The sequence below is a fragment of the Drosophila guanche genome, unplaced genomic scaffold (assembly GCF_900245975.1).
Source record: "Drosophila guanche unplaced genomic scaffold, DGUA_6, whole genome shotgun sequence".
Lineage (NCBI taxonomy): Eukaryota > Metazoa > Arthropoda > Insecta > Diptera > Drosophilidae > Drosophila > Drosophila guanche.
Window position 1 is genome coordinate 609467 of NW_022995750.1, and position 17321 is coordinate 626787.

Sequence of the window (17321 nt, forward strand, 5' to 3'; positions counted from 1 at the left end):
GTATCTTTTCCGACTTACCCTGAATATCGTCGAACTTCAGACGCTCATCCGTCCATTGCTCTCGGAATGTTAACTGAACACTGTACTCCTGAAGGATTCCAAGGATAATCGAGTCGAACGGTGTTCATAGGTTGGTTGGTGGTAAAGAAAAACTCTCATTAGTAAAGGAAATCAAAGGGTGGCTGCTGCTTTTCATGGATCGATTTTTCGGTTCAATTCAATTTTCAACTACAATGCAAATTTTCAATGGAATTTTCTTTGTGTTTCGAGTGGAGGAGGTTCTCAATTTCATTTAATTTTACTTGATTAGGGATTAGCAAAGAATGCAATTTCTTTCTTTATTTTTTGTTTGGTTTGAATATGAAAAGAGGCGAGAGCAAGGCATGTCGAAATTTTTGGGGGGGTTTTTTTGGCATGTATATTAACTATACATCTCCTTTATATACTGTATATATACGTATATATATATGATTTTAAGGACCTCAGCATTTTGTTTCATGTCTGAATGCCTAGTAAACACTTCATAATACAACAAAATGCAGGGCATGCAACGTGTTGCACAGGCAAAAAGGCAGGCAAAAAAGAGCAAACAGCAATCAAGCAAGGAGGTGGCAAGCGGAGTCAAAAGACAAAAGCAAAGGTGTCTTAAACATACATAGATTCATGGACATTCAAATATATCTAAAACATTCTTTAAATAAATTAAATTAAATATTATATGAATAATTTATATTTATGGCTTAAAATCTAACTTAAAAATTAAATTTTCATGCGATAAAATCTTTGATAACTTTAAGTAGTATTCCTAAAGAATTTTCATAGAAAACTAATTAAAACTCATGCAAAAAGTGGTCGAGAATGCCACACATCAAAGGATGGAACATTTTGGTAACTCAAAACTTGGGACTCTGAAACATAAAAAGTGTATGGAAAAACCCTGTTTGATGGCCCTAATGAGAGCTACTACCACTTCTGTTGGTGTTTGTCACTCGTAAAACTATCAAAAATTTTGACAGAAAAGCATGAACATCGTTTCCTATTCGGGAAAGTGAATAAAAAAGACTACTTTTTATAAATATGGGTATGGGGCTCTTTTAAATGTCGTTTTCCTGTATTTCTGTTATCTTTGCGTCGTGTGGCAGTTGTCGCTTTTTTTGTACCAGAGCAAAACTGCAGAGGATTGTTGAGTTGTGTGAAATGGATTTGTGGCTCTATTTTCCGTTTAAATTCTGCATGTAATAACCTGTTTTTCATTTATGTATACTAAAGCAGTTTTGAAACCATATTTTCTTGTCAAAATTGAATTTAAATGAAAACGAAACCGAAATCGAAGGAAAATGATATTGAATGAGAGAACGTGGGGAGTTTTCTTGTAGGTTTCAAAGATTGTTTAAGGTGAATGGCGGTGGCTGTATCTGTGGAGGTTGGTGGTTGGTTCCTCACTTAAATTTATGCTTAAACTATAGCTAATACTTAAACGTAGGTTTTTTTAGTAGTACTTTCGCTGGTATTTTGCTTGCATTTAAGAGACAGAGTTCGATCTCTAGCATGTGGCATCGTTTGTGGCGGTGATTGGAAGAGAGAGAGACACAAAAGCGTTTAAGCAGGAGAGCCTCTGAGTCGAAAGAAATGAAAAAAGAAAACCATAGATACATAATCGTATTTTGTACAATTAAAGATATGCACGTATATTTTATACAATTATTAGATATAGTTTACAATTGAGTTTCTGTTTACGAAAAATGTACAACTATTCCATTCGGAGAGAGGCGCTGCCACTCATAGGCATACACAAATTATTCCAAATTTTCGGCATTTATTACGAGCACACACACACGCACACACGGCACACACATTGACAGACAGCAAAAGTGAGAGATAGTAAGCGGCTTTTTGGGGTTGTGTGTGTGTGACTGGGTTTGTAGCTGTAGTTTTTGTGGTTGTGTAGTTGTTGTTGTGGATGTGCTCGATCCTTTGAGGCGGACTCACCATTTTGTAATCATCAATCTTCGATATGGATCGCAGGAACATGTTCACCTTCACCATTGTGGCCAAATTAGCTACAAAAATGCATCATCAATCATCGATCATCAATCAATCTGCCATCCTGAACCTGAACTTAGTCGGAATCTTAATTATACTTACTAACTACCTTTTAAGGCTTACAAGCTATTTATTTGATGAATTTTCATATGTGTGTGCACGAAATGTTATGGAAAATCAAAGGAAAACACACAGAAAAAACTCAACAAGAAAATCTGAAAATGTTAACAAAAATTTAATTGAATACTAAACAAACAATATTCGAATGGAAGAAAAATGTCTGCATGGATCTCATTTAAAAAAATTTGAGTATTCTGCATGTTATGTCGTATTGTTTTGCTGGATTTTTAGTTTGCTTGCTAATTTGATTTTTAGTTGTAGATTCGATTTTTATTCATTCTATATTATTTTTCTTTTTTTTTTATGGTTGAAATTTTTGCATAGTTGTTCATTGCGCTTTGAAGAATACATGCCACACACACATTTTCAATTTCGGTTATGATTTTAAGGGGTGGGAGGAAACCAACGCAAAAAACAAAGAACAACTATTTTCCATTGGATTACTTGGGGGAAAGAGTGAGGGTTTAGGGGGACGACACACGCATACACAAAAGGACATACATCGACAAAACAAGAACACACATTTTCACATTTTCATATCCATTGTTCCACTAAATATTTAGTACATACGAACAGCAGCAAAAAAATGATAAATCAAATTAAGTAAATTTCGTCGAGAAAATGAATAGCAGCATTTAATCCTCCACATGAATGCACATCTGTAGGTCGCATTTTTAATGATGAATTCAATTTGGATACAAGATTAATTCAATATTAATTTAATAATTAACAATTAACATTACGATTTTTTATAGAGCTTTTTTTACAGAAAGACAGACAGAGGGAGAGAGAGCTGTAGAAATTAATTTGTTATCTAGAGATTATTTTATTTTATTTCTTGTTACAAATTAAAAGAGATAGCAATAGAGAGAGAGATAGATTGAGAGAGACAGATAGACAACTAGTGAGTGACAGAAGGAGTTAGCGAGAGATGTGTACAGGAAAGAGATCCAAAAAGACATTTTCGTTTTGCTTTGTATTTTTTACATTTTTGTTTGTTGTATAATTATATAATGAAGAAAAGAAGAATAAAACTAATTCAATTACCAATGCAAACGGAAGAGAGCTTTCTAATTTGAGAAAATGCAAATTGAAACAAAAACTAATGCGAGAGAGAATTTTGCTAAAAACTTTCGTAAAAGGAACTGAAGGCGAAAATGTACAAAAGGAAATCATCAAATGGACGAAAAATCAATTAATCACATCGATAGTCAAACATAGTTCATTGATATGTATTATAAGTAGATATATATATAAAATATATTATAATATAAGATATTTTTTTCTGTGGTATCTTTTGTCTTTTTTACCCTTAGAGAGAAATAGAGCGGAATACAAGAACAACAACGACAACAAGAACCCTATCACGTATCTCACGAGACGAAGGAGGTGGAGTTGAAGAGGAGGAGGTCAAAGGGTAGGTCCTAAGATTTGCAGTTTGTTGGTGGAGGATTAGACGCGGCGTGAGGGGCACTTACCATAGTCACATCATCGATTTTCGATATACTTCGTACGAATATGTTGACGCGCACAACGGCGGGACCATCTGGAGGGGTAGACGATACATATGGACAATACTATTTTTTTAAATTCTTTTTTTTTTTGTTGTTTGGAAAAAATGGTTTTTATAAGCAACAGCTGTTGCGCCCAAGAAAACTTAAAAAATGAACCAAAAAGAGAAAAACGAGATTTTATTTGAGGCGCCCTCGGCCAAAGGCAGGCAACACTTTTTTGTAGATTCTTTATGCGAGCGCAGGCAACACTTTTCCTTAGGCGGCCGCCTTCCCACTGTAATAAAGTTTTATTTTATGGCTTTTCTTTTTCTTTTCGCTGTTGCTTTGGCTTTTCTTTGGTGTTGTTGTTCTGTTCTCTTACATTCTACAGATACAAAGAAGGTAAAGCTATGCGTAAAGAGTACTTTTCTGCTGTATAAGCTAAGTTAAGCTAAGACTAAAATTGCTTTTGTTTTTCTTGTTTATGGAGTAGTGGCGGTGGTTTGTGACCTTCGAGGGGAGTGGGTTTTTTGACTCAAACTGGGGTGGTGGTGGGGTGGTGTGGTGTGGTGTGGTGTTTAGATGTGTGTGGAAATTAGTAAAAATACAAATGGAAATTCGTGTATTGTGTATTGAAAAAAAACTTCTAATTTATATGCCTTAATAGCTGAATAGAGCTTTAAGCGTAGATATACAATATATACTCGGATATTTGTCATATACATATATGTATTTCAGCGTGGGTGTGTGTTGGAGTGTGAGCGCCTGTGCTATTTTTGCAAATATTTATGATGCTTTTACATTGTTAATGATGTCATTGCTGCTGCTGCTGCTGTGGCAAAAGTCAACACAAAATGAACTGGAAATCAGGACAAACTTTATTCGTAATTAAATTAATAAAAAAAAACAACGAACTGCAATGCAAAAAATGAACTCTTGCAAAAACGTTGCGCATCGTTTCGTAATTCAAGGGGACGGGTAGGATAATCGATTTTAAATGTCCAATAAATGGTTTGTGTTAACGGGGGAGAAAAAAACACATACAATATATATGGAAAGAAATGAGCGTGAAGGACACAGTTTGCACTTGCTTTATGAGGAGGGCAGCCACCTCGAGTGGCCAACACTTGAATGTAGTTATTGAACTAAATTAAAAATTGGGAAACAAACAAACGTTCGATTTGCTGGGTCTCTAGAGCCCAGCAGAACAACATGAACGCAAAGGATAACGTACATACAGGAAGGTACAGAAAGACTTGTACAGGAAAATCGGCCATAAAAAAGTGGCAAAAAAATCAAACTCAATATGTGGGCTGGTTGGGAATATACATATGTATGTATTTATACGCATAGAGGAGAAAGAGATAACAAAAACGAATGGGTGTGGGTGTGTGGGTGTGATTGTGGGTGTGTGTTTGTGTGAGGCAGGAGCATTTCTAGATAGATGTGGCAGAGTAAAAGACAGAGACAGATAGAGACATTGAAAGAGGAGTGTGAATTGGGGGAGTTGGGGGATTATCGAATCTCTATCCAATGTTTGTTTGATCGAATTCTGTTTTCGAATGATAGTACTGGCTTCTCGCTAGTTGTATTTGCTTGCTGGGTTGGGTTCTCCATGTGTAAGTGGACTTACCATTTTGATATCACTAATCGTCATAATACTTCGTACGAATAGATTGATTCTGACTATGGCGGGACCATCTGGCATAAAGTTTGGGGTTTAAATTGTGAGTTTATCGACAACATTTTGCAAAAAAGTGAATTTATAACTTAACTAAACTCTGAGCGAACTGAATGTCGGCTGAATATAAACTAAACTAAGTTAGTTACTTAGATTATCGCTATAATTTCGATTCGATTTTTCGTTATTTTCGTTATAACTAACACTAAATATCATGTTTTTGTTTTTGAGAGCACTTGAAACGGAAAAAAGCTTAAAAAAAAAAAAACAAAAACACAAAACTCAAATTTAAGGGTATTCCAAATAGAGTAATAGTATTAGTTGGTGTTATATTAGAGGGTATGCTCACCTGTGCCATTGATTCCGGATGGTCGGATACGTGCGTCGTATTTGCCTGCACCTAAAATTTGATCTAAGACTTTTTTCTCCTTTTCTCGGAAATTTATTTTGGCATTATTTGCTCTGAAATCAGGATATGGGGATAACGTACGAACGGTATAATTTTAGAAGCAAATTTTTCTTTGGACTTAAGCTTGAAATTTATGTTGAATATTTTTGGAAAAAAAGCTTCATACAGCATCGTTTTTTTGAATATTTTTTGATTTTCTTATGTACAAATTAGAGGTGGAATCAGGGTGTTTTTATTTTGCATTAAAAAGAGAGAGATTATTATACACTGTCGCACTTATCAGAAGAAGAAACCAAAGTCACATAGAGGATGCGTATTTTCTGCTGACTCTGGCCTCGACTTGAGCGTAAATAATTCCAAAATTTATGCTCCGACAAAAATATTACACGAAAATTTAATTACATTTTAATGAGAGAAAAAGGCGTGAGGACGAGTAGTATTCTGTGTTTTTGTAAAGTAAAGTGGATGAAAGAGGCATAAACTACACGACTACTTCAGCCATTAAGTGGAGGAGGAGGAGGGGCATTAACCGATATATGTATGTATCGTATTTACTGCCCCTCGAAAGCGAGGCATGGGCTCTGCTTGTGCAGTGTCAGTGCGCCACAAAAATTAATGACAATTGTATGTAAATTGCCATTTTGGAAAGCCACTTGCCCGGCGCTTAAGTGCTGATACTACAGAGCCACGCGTAAGCAACAAATTATGAAGAGCGGCTGGTTGGTTGGTGTTTTACTTTTAGCAGTAACTGTAAGCCGACTCAGACTGATGTGCAGCAGCGAAAAGGCGAGGCCGAAGTAGTACTAGGACACAGCTAGGCAAACACAAAAAATGATTAAAGCGGTAATAATACATATCTAGAAAAATCAAGAAAAAGCTTATGCTGGTCTCTTAATATGAGAGAGTGTGTGTGTGCGTGTGTGTGAAGGGGGAATGGTTAGGTATCTACTGTGTACTTACAGTGAAGCACTGCAGAGGCTGGCAAAGTAAAAAATCGCCCAGAAATAGTGTCCACTGCCCATGGCTAGGCCTCGGTGTGTCTTTCTCCTGCTGTGTGTGGCCTTCGGTGCTTAGATATGGGTGTGGATCGCAGCTTCCTGCTCCTGCTCCTTCTCCTTAGCCTGCTCCTGCTGCTGATGTGTGTGGCCTCTGAAATTCGAAAGGAAGGGAGAAATATGAACTACTTTGATAATTCTATCGATACGGTAGTTCATTGAATAATTTTCGGCACCTAACAAGCACTCGGATTACGCCGCAGATTCAGTCTTGCACCATGGCACCCTCGCACTCTGCCAACCTGCGACCTAGACACAGGATGGGGTGTGTGGCATTTGTGTGTGGGTGTAAATTGGAAATCAAATTTAGACCAATTAACATGCTATTTTGGCCAATCTGTGCCCTGGCATCACCTGAAATGCAATTCAATCTATGCAACGGTCGTTTGCAGCCTCCTTCCCTGTCTCTATCTGTATCTGTAGATGTGCAACTCTCTGTGGCATCTCTATCTGTGGCTGTGTGCGTCTCTGTCTCCGTGTGTTGGAAATAAATTAAGTTAATCCTGCGCTATGGCACACACTTCCTGATTCCCGAAATTGAAAGTTTAAAAGGTTTTGCCACACCAATAAATGGAGCTTTAATCTGTTTCAGGAGGCAGCGGTGCATCCATTAAGTTGCATGAAGAATGAATATTGCAATCCGCCACTCAGCCAACGCAATCCACACAAAGGCCATGGGGAATAAGAAGTTGAAGTTGTGTCGGGCCCAAAAGATGAAGTTGAAATGCTCTAACAATTGTAGGTTCTTAAAAAGATATTTCAGGTATCTTTCAGAGATGGTCGGGCTACCGACTGAAAAGTTTTTCGTCCGGTAAATTAGGAAGAAATAAGACTATTTATCAGTGCAAATATATAAAATATTTTTCAGGGTTGATGTATCTCTTATCCACAGACTCCACTTTCCAATCCTTATATCCTTCTTGCAATACTCTTTCAAAGCATACTCCCACACACTCGCAGACATTCTTTGCTTACGCTCTCATTCTCTTCTGTTCGTTTCATTTTGCAACAATCATTATGGTTTGGGGGCATTTAAAACAATGCCACACACAATGACTGGCAATATCCCCAGCTGATATCTGTCGACCAGAGATGCTTGCCCCAAAAGAGAGGAAAGCCTGAATACCGAATGGAAAATGTGGAAATGCAAAATGGTAGGTACCCGCAGTGGTTGGATGGGGAATGGGGAATGTGGGATGTGGGATGTGCCGTGTGCGTCTGTGCGTATATTGGAATCGAATTAATCCTTTTATAAGCATTTTTCTCTTCACTCCAGTGGTCGATGGGCTCCTGCTGCTGCTGCCTCTGCTGTTGCTGTTGCATGGGTGATAAGTGCGTGTGGCTGCCACGCCCGTTTCTGACGCATATTCAGAGAGAGAGAGAGAGAGAGAGAGAGAGAGAGAGAGAGAGCGACGGGCAGACAGAGACAGGCAGAACGAACGAACATCTGCCGTGGCCATGACCGAGTCGAGTGCCATTATAGTTGTTGCAGGCGGCAGTATGCAGCAGACTGTAGGATCTCAATGCAAATAATCAATTTGTTGAAAGGTTCATGCAACACATACACAATGGGCATCATAATGGGGTAGAATGGGTTGAGCATGGAATGGCAACAGGCTACAAACAGGAGGCTGGACTGGGCTGGACATGGCGATTCGATTGAGATTCGTTCGTGCTGTGTTAATTGGCTGCTGGTGCTGCTACTGCTGTGTCTTCAATTTGCAACCCATAAATACACGGACACCCCACTGGCTGCAGTTGTGGCCATAGTTGCAGATAAAGATACACCGCAGGAAAAAGGCCAGAAAAGTAAGGCCACACCATGCACCCACCATGTCACCAGAGAGATTACATGTACATAAATTGGTTTTGGCATCGAAGAAATGTGTGAAAAAAATTATTGCAAAACTATCATGGGAGACATTACTATGAACACACAAAAACATACTGACAAATTAATTTTTTCTGTGGTTACTATTCCTCTCTGCGTGCTCCAGGCACGTTCAAATATCAATCTTTATAGGGCTACCTGAAACTTAGCTCAGTACTTGCTGTGCCATGCAAGATTCGTGCCTGCATCGAGAGGAGAAGGTGACGCTGAAAGGAGATTGTTGCTTCATTTTACATGGCAATTCTGCTTGTGCTGATCTTGCTGCTGGGAAAAACCGCATTTAAGTGATGTTTTGAAGCACGAAGTCTCTTTAAGTTCGCTGACATTCGAGAGGGATGTTTGTTCCACCGATCCTTCGAGTACAACTTGATGCCAAAGCAGAATAAACGCGCATTATGGTGTTATTTTTACCCCAATCAAAATCATAAGACGCAGCGGGGGGTAGTCATAATAAGCAGAAAAATAAAAGGAGACCCAGCGATTGCACTGGCAGAGAGGACATGGACCCTAGGAGGTCCCTTATTTTTGTTGCGCTCTCTGTGTGTGTTTGTTTGTTTGTGTTTTGTTTTTCTGGCCCGCTGTCAAAGAAAGTTAACAATGCGAATGCGACTGCCAAATGTCCCACATTTTCAGCTTGCCAAAGCAGTTGGCGCCAAATGCCCCTACCCCACTCCCCCTTCCTCAAAGTGTGTATGTATTTGTGTGTGGTGTAAATGGGTTTACTTTTATTTCATTTGTTTGTGCGTGAGAGTGTGGTGTGGTCTCGTCGACACACTTTTTCCCAGCTAGGCAATGTGTGTTCTCCCACACACAGAAGCAACAACAACATGCAAGAACAGCACTTCTGTCAGTCAGCCGCTGGTTTTGAACCGCCGTTTTAGCCGCCTTGTTAAAACACAAAAGTTGAATGAACGGCATGGAAAACAGTGGCAAAAAGCGACTTAAAGATTGATTATGACCGGAGTTGGAGGAATCTCTGGCAGAGATTCCATAATTGAAATGAACAAAACATAAAGTCTCTCTGGGTGGGAGTAGCAGTAATGATCGAACATGTTGGCTCAGACAGTGATCGAACAGCATCCAACATGTCCAGGCCATTTTGCATGTTTTTAGATTTCGCTCAAAGCTACATTCCAGAAAGGATTCCGTTCCATTTGTAAACCCTGAGCGCCACCAATCTATCAGATTTATTTCACATTTATTCATATTTTTGTTATACCAAAATCCCCGACATAAGTTCCTTCAATCACAATTTTGAAAAGATTATTCAAGGGGGATTGGGACTCCATTCAGGCGGGACTGGTGTGGGTGAGGGTGATGGTTCAGGGGCTTTTGGGGCTTAAGGGGCCTTTATCCCCTTGCAACATAATTTCTTCCAGTGTTTCCAACACACACGCACAACCACTACACACTCACACACACACACACATTTACGTATGTATTTTTTGCGTTTTTATGCCGGGGCGCTCAGCGGCGCTTGTAGCTCGTTATGTTGATTGGATTTTGTGCCGAACGCCCGCACAGAACCAGAAAGTAGTCCACACTCACATCACACTCACACTCACACACACAGATTCATGCACACGCACACTATTAAGGCACTTGCGAATAAAGTCAAGTGTTATACGACGAGTGTGTGTCTGTGTATTGTGTATGCATGGCTGTGTGCGTGCCATAAAGCTCTGGGATTCCGTTTTTTGTTGCTGCTTGTTGTTGTTTTATTCGTCCGCTACGCCACGTTTTGCCCCTCGTTTCGGTACGTTCCCCCGGGCCCCCCGTTCCGCTCGTTCTTATGGCATGTACTATGCAAAAAATAAAGAATTTTACACTCTCGTTTTTCGCAATATGATTTCTCTCTCTCTCTCTCTCTCTCTCTATCTCTGTGTATGCTCTCCCTCGCTCTCTTTGGTTTTATTTTCTTTGCTAAATTGTAAGTAAGTGGGCTTAGTAGCATTTTGCGTTTAGGACCTCTTTCTGTGTGTGCTAGGATTTGCATAAAGCTCTCACCTCCTCCGTGTTGGTGGGGCAGCAACGGAGACTTTTGACTTAACTTTAACATTTTCCCAGAGCAAAGAGCAGAGACACTGAGAGCGACAGTTTCCACAGATAAACATTGAATTCAGTTCAAGCCGGAAACGACAACCACAATGGCCCCGCCGCCGTCGTTGCCGCTGTAGCTGCCGAGTTGGTTTGATGACATTTCGGGGAAAAGGCCAAAATTGGAAAAAGAAAAGCGAACGAAACGAGCAGACAGGCAACGATACAGAAAGAGAGATACACGTGAAAGGTGTGTGTTTGCAAAATGTCAAAGTGCGTTTGCATAGCAGCGAGAGAGAGAGAGAGAGGGGTGATCTTTTAGTTTATTAGAGCAACTTAAATACACCATAAATTATTTGAATATTTACGCGCATTTTCCATCAAACTTTGCAGTTATTTCAGTAGTTTGTATGCTGAAGTGACATTTCTTAGATGTTGCTCCCAAATAAAATTCTTCAAAAACCTTTCGAAGTGCCTCCGAAGTGCTTCTAAAAGCGCTCTTAGAACCTCTAAAATGTTTCCATGCTCTTACTTGGACTAACTAAAATGGCACTAAGACCATAAAACCCTTTCTCCCTAACATGTTTGTACTTTCATGCAAACTTTTCATTTCATTTTCCCATCAACTTTCTTTGCACATCTCGCAAATGTCAGAGCTTGAACTTTCCCCATCTCTCAGAGAGCTAGCAGAAGGAGGAGAGGCACCAAAAGGTCACGGTTCGCGTCCAATACACTCTATCCTTCCACCCTCTTCCTCTGTCTCTTGCTCCAACCGTCTAGCGTTCTGTCTCTGTTGCTCGCATGCGCTCATAATTAATTGAAATGTCAATACATTGTTTGTGCTGGCAAAAATATTAATGAAAGCAGCCGAAGGAGCAGGCAGGCAGCAGCCAGCCACCAGCAGCCAGCAGCCAGCAGCCACCAAAGAAAAATCTCTAGCAGAAGGGCAGTGTGTGCTCTATTATTAGCCACCAAGGAGTAGGGCTGGGTGGTGGGAAGAGGGCAGGGAATCATCTATCAAAAGGGTGGCGTATACGTGATATTTATTTATAGGAAGGAAAATCTGAACTTTAACTGGAAATTAACTTGCATGAAAATTGGTTGCTGCTGCGGAGAGGGTATGGGATTTATGGCCGTTAACAAATTGTACCTCTGGTCGCTCCGCGGCCGCCTCCTAGTGCCTGGCCAGAATGGGTCAATAAACCAAATAGTAGACCCCTAAAGGCGATACAAATGATAGACCACTCGCATGCCACAGGGCGTAGAGAGGTAAAGGGGAGCGTATTGGCTTGTGTGTGGGACTGGGGGCATGTGTGGGCGTGGCAGTAGTCAGGACAACACGCAATAAGCGCGCGATTAGAAGTCGTGCGCCGCTGCTGCTGCTACGTCCACCGTTTAATTCCCTTTTAAAAATGCACACGCACGCAAGCCACACACACACATGGATACAGATACTCAGATAGATGCTAAATAAACACAGATACTAAACGCATACACACAAATACAGACACAAACAGTTAGACTTTTTCGCATACACATAAATCACATATTCACATGCTCTGCTTTGCGGCCATTTAATGGCTGTCAAGATAAGCTTTCAGGGCTTTCGCATTGCCTTCATGCTCCTGCCCCTCATGCCCCATGCCCCATGCCCCATGCCCCATGGCCCTCAGACACTCTTTCTCTCATATTCTGCTTTGTATCTGAGTTTGTGTATGCATCTGCTGTCTGTCTGTGTGTTTGTGTAATTGTTTCTGCCACAGTAAATAATTGCCTAAAAATGGCGCAAACGCTAAGCCGCTCGCCTGTCAAAGTGCATTTTACTGTCGGATCGCCATTCCGCTAGTAAGAGTGGCATGCCACGCCCTCCCACCCCCAAAACGTTGCATTTCAGTGCAGTAAATTGGAGTTTTTCCTGGTTAATTCAACAGTTTCTGCAACTAATTCTATAAATTTTCAATAATTAAGGGAAATTTCGACTAAAAAAAAAATTTAATCTAATAATTATAATTAATTGTGCTAATTAATATTAGCACCATTTTTACTGCAGAATTTATAGGAAAAGAGGGAGTTATTTTCCATATGTTTTAAGGCAAAGTTCAGTAATTTTTTAAGTATTTTTCAGAGATATATTTCATATATCGATTTTTCTTTCTTCAAATTTCAAGTAACTTGAGGCAGTTTTCCCTCTAAAAAATACTCAAAAAAATGCAAGCAAAGCCAAATTTGAAATATCCATGTGGCAGACGTCTTTTCTTTCTGCTACTTTACACCACAGAAAACTTCTCTACATATTTACACTTTTGATGCTCTCCAAAAAGTATATTTTCATGTAGATATGAAAGCTCCTTAAGTTTTCCCTACTCTCCCTGCTCCTTGTATTAAATCATTGATCATCTTTTTGGATGGCACAAACTTTTTGTTATCGCTCATATGAGTCGCTCATCCTCATGCTCATCCTACTTGCTCGTCTTTCAATTAATTCTGTGGATATTGAATGTGTAATCGGGAGGAGTTGGCCGATGGAATGAAAACATTTCAATTAAGTGGAACTCCTGGAAGATTGAGGGCTCCAATGGGAGCAGAGCCTCGCAAAAACTTTTACTTCAAATATCCCCGCAGGAATGGGCGGGGAGGATGCACTCAAGTTTCCTTCAAGTTTCAAGTGGCCCGAAAATAGTTGGCATTGCGCATACACTCGAGTATGCTGCTGTATCCATCCAGCTATATCCTGCTGCTACGAATGGGTATATCCTGCTGCTGCTGCTGGGACACAGATACGGAACGTGGAGTATCTGCTGGATAGCTAGTGCTGGTGCTATCCAGCGGACGGATGGAAAGTGCTTGGCCAAATGGCCAAATCGTTAACCGAAAGCCGAGACTCCTCACTCACTTACTTGGGGTCCAAGGATTTTATGTCCTGCCATGGCAAGCGCCCGTCATGCCGCCTCCCCCCACTTGCGTTCTCGGTTTCATTGTCAATTGACACTTTTTGTTGCCGCTCTTGGGGCGCTCCTTCTTGGGTGTCGCCACCGATTTGAGCTGCTGTCGTTGGTGCTGCAACTTGATTGCATTTTCACAGACTGAAAAGTGGGGGAACTGGAAACTGTTTGGTTTTTATGGCTGCTGCAGCCCCTCGACTGCTTATTGCTTTCCGGGGGTTTTTTCCTTGTTTTACTGCGAAAAGTTGTCTGCTGTTTTTTTGCTCTGCTATTTTCTGTGCTTGTTGCAACATTAACTGTGTTGCAAATTGAAAGCGAAGCGAAGCGCTTGTTGCAACCTCTTGCGGTAGAGCGGGAGAGATTTATGTATGCGATCAAAAAACCGTGATCCTACTTTGGCTAATTAATTGCCATGGGAAATGAATATCAACTTAAATGTATTTAGTGTTTGATTAATGAATAATTGATGTCTGCACGGACTCGCGACCTGCCACAGGACTCTTTCACCTCGGCACAAAAAGGAAACACTTTCACCTGCACAAAAAAATAAAAGTTGAAATGAGCAGCAGCAGCTGGGTGGCTGGATGGCTGGATGGCTTTTCCACCTGCTAAAAAGGAGAGCTGGAAATCGTTGACATTTTTAGCTTCATTAATCATTCAAGTGGATCCTACACCGTCCCATCACAATCCCATCCCTCGGACGTATGAACGCCCGTTCATTCGTCCGTTCTGTTATTAATTACAGAAATGGCATAAACCTCCACTCTGCAAACATTAAAGTCAATTAAAAGAGTGAAAAATAAATAAGCCAGCGAAAAATACATCACAGAGAGAGAGAGAGAGAGAGAGAGAGAGACAGAGAGCGGGGAAAATCTCCAACGTGCCGCGTGGGCGGCAGGAAATGCCATTAAATGCAGAGGAAATTCAACAGAGGAGCAAATTCAGGTGAGAATCAGAGAAGCGCTCTATCAATGCCCATTTAAATTCATTTAACAAATATTCGAATTATATTTCGAAAATAATCCATAAATTGTAATGCGCGATACGTGCCTCTCAAACTGATTCTATGTTGCACTCATTTATTGAAATTTTAATTGAAATTCTAGTAAGACAACATAACAACAAATATGACTGGAGATATCTGTCTTAATGGCAATATTTGTTGGCCATTATTTTTGGTTACGATTTCCAGCTGATTTGGCATTTAGCTGTCACTTTTTTTGAGTACTTTCTTTGAGTGTATAGGCTTGGGGGTTGCGCTCAATCTGTGTAGCACTATATAACCCCCTTTGAATATATTTGTTGAACATTTAAAAGCTATCAAAACTGTTTTGTGTCGAATTTATATAACATTTTCACAAGATCAAAGAGAAATGTTTTTTAACTCCTTTTCTAGATTTTTAAAAACAGTTTTCTTCTAAAAAAAATCCAATCTATTTCTCCGCTCTCTCTCTCTCTCTATATATATATATATATATATATATATAAGATAATCTGTTCTACTTTGATGTTCTGGAAAACTGTTTTTAAAAATCTATAAAAAATGTTAAAAAACATTTTCGATCTTGTGAGAATTGTATATAAAATCAACGCAAATATGGCCCAAAGTGTGGCCAAAAGTAAAACAAAAACTGTAGCCAACAAGTTTATGCAGAAAAGGAGAGAATTTACGAGGAATGGTAGATGGTAGCGGGTTGGCGGTAACGGTAAAAGGGGGGGGGGGGTGGTTCCTGCGTTGCTTTTGTCCGCTTGGCCATAACCAGAAAATGACAAAAGCCATGTCAACAGCATGTTCAAGAGGGTTCCAGAGTCCAGAGAACACAGAGCGAGAGAGAGGGTTACAGGGTTTCGAGTTTCGAGTTAAGACAATGCCCCATGTGTCCGTGCGTCCTTATCCGTGTTGTTTGTGGCCAGAAAAGTCTTACAGAACTTCCTCCATTCTGGCCCTCCCCGCTCTCTACCACTCTGTGCTCCGTTGGCCCTTGTCCAATTTTTGGTTACTTTTCCGTGTGCAAAGTCTCAAAGAATGGACACGATAATTTATTCATATTTTATGCCACACACACACTATCTCCTGCCTCCTGCATCCTGCCTCCTGCCCTACCATTGCATGAATGAATTTTTAAATAATCATAAATTTCTAAATTTACACAGGAGACACACGAAAGCGACACTGAAGACACATGGCTCCTGGGGGCAAGATAAGCCGCACACAGAACGCACCCAAACAATGACCAAAAGTTGAAAAATCTTTCGGCAAACAAAAGGAATTTTAATGAATATTTTCTTGCATGGGATGATGCGGTCTCTGCTGCGAGAGTGTTGATAATTGCCACATAAATTTGTGCAACACTTAAAGGGAGAGAGAGACAATAGCAGAACCAGAATGGAGGAGATGTAGAAGCAGCAGCACTGGCAGCAGAGAGAGAGAGAGAGAAATGTGTGAGAGATATTTGAGAGATTTTCATTAGGTACGAGTATAAACAAAATGTCTGCGTTGACCCAACAATTTGGCTGTTCATATTTATTATGTGTGTATTTACATAATGCATGCAATCAAATATTTCTCTCACATGAAAAGAGCACAGTGGCCCAGAGGAGAGCAGGAGGATGGTTAAAATATGGGACATTTGAAGGTCGTGCCACTATAAACATTCAACGAGTTATTCGGCCAGACATTCAGACGCAGAAATTTCGCATTTAAATTATATAAAGTATGCAATGCTATGGCCAAAAGACACCTGAAATCAGTGAGAAAATGCCATGGGAAGAGGAATACTTGAAATATTCCATGGGGAATATATAATTTATAAAACTCCATTAGGAACCATTGCAAAATTCGAAGAAAGGGTACATCCTTTGTTTATTTCTTTAATTCTATAACTTTAACATTTTAGCAAATAAATGATTTGAAAATTATTGATTATTGATCGATCTTGCCTTTCCATCAATAAAAGTAGGTTTCAACATTTTGGTTAGATTTTCCATACTAATCAAATATAATTTTAGAGTCTGATTCGATGGCTAAATGCCATTTATTTGAAGGTCAAAGTCCCAAGCAAAATTGAATAATGTTTATATAAGTTCTCGAATAATTATAGAATGGAATTTTTATCCCCAGATAACTGATTGCAAAATGCAACTGAAAATTGGCAAGCACCTCCGTGTGAATCCGCTAATGAGCTTTCGTTTGTGGTTTTTGGTATAATAAATATCATTGAATTTGGCGAGTGTTTGAGTGTTTCGAGTGTTTACCCATGAGTATCATCAATTGCTTAACGCACACACTTACACACACACACACATGCACGCAGATGTTAGATACTTACACTTACGCGCTACTTGCAACGTCTCGCAGTCGGTGGCTGATGGCTGATGGCTGGTGTCTGGGTGCTTTTGGTTTTGGCTTTGGTGCCAAGAAATTTCTGAAGCGGGGCGGGTCGGGGTGCAAGGCCAAACAACTAATTGCGGCGACACATAACTTGTTGCACGCCCCCCTACGCCCGCATCCAACCTTAGTGCCATGCCTCCACGCTGCCACACATGCCACATGTGTGTAATGTAATGCCTCAGATAGACGGAGCGGATGGACGGAAGAACTATTGCCAACAACAACAAGGGCGACAGCGACAGCAGCGAATTGCATTAGC

At 40.1% G+C, this 17321-nt stretch overlaps 1 protein-coding gene across 23 annotated transcripts in view; it reads right to left on the bottom strand.

Moving 5' to 3' along the window:
• Positions 1-17321, bottom strand: part of LOC117585948 (glutamate-gated chloride channel) — a 40120-nt gene that overhangs the window by 10862 nt on the left and 11937 nt on the right. For 9 of the 23 annotated variants that reach the window (XM_034275729.1, XM_034275743.1, XM_034275746.1 and 6 more), the window contains exons 2-5: positions 6707-6895; positions 5687-5799; positions 1990-2060; positions 19-88 (exon numbers count right to left, since the gene is read on the bottom strand). In XM_034275729.1, coding sequence (XP_034131620.1) covers positions 19-88; positions 1990-2060; positions 5687-5799; positions 6707-6768 — 316 coding nt within the window. In that variant the 5' untranslated portion in view covers positions 6769-6895. Of the gene's footprint in view, positions 1-18; positions 89-1989; positions 2061-3641; positions 3710-5289; positions 5358-5686; positions 5800-6706; positions 6896-17321 lie in introns of all 23 variants that reach the window. The other 14 variants (XM_034275731.1, XM_034275745.1, XM_034275741.1 and 11 more) reach the window with 3 other exon arrangements.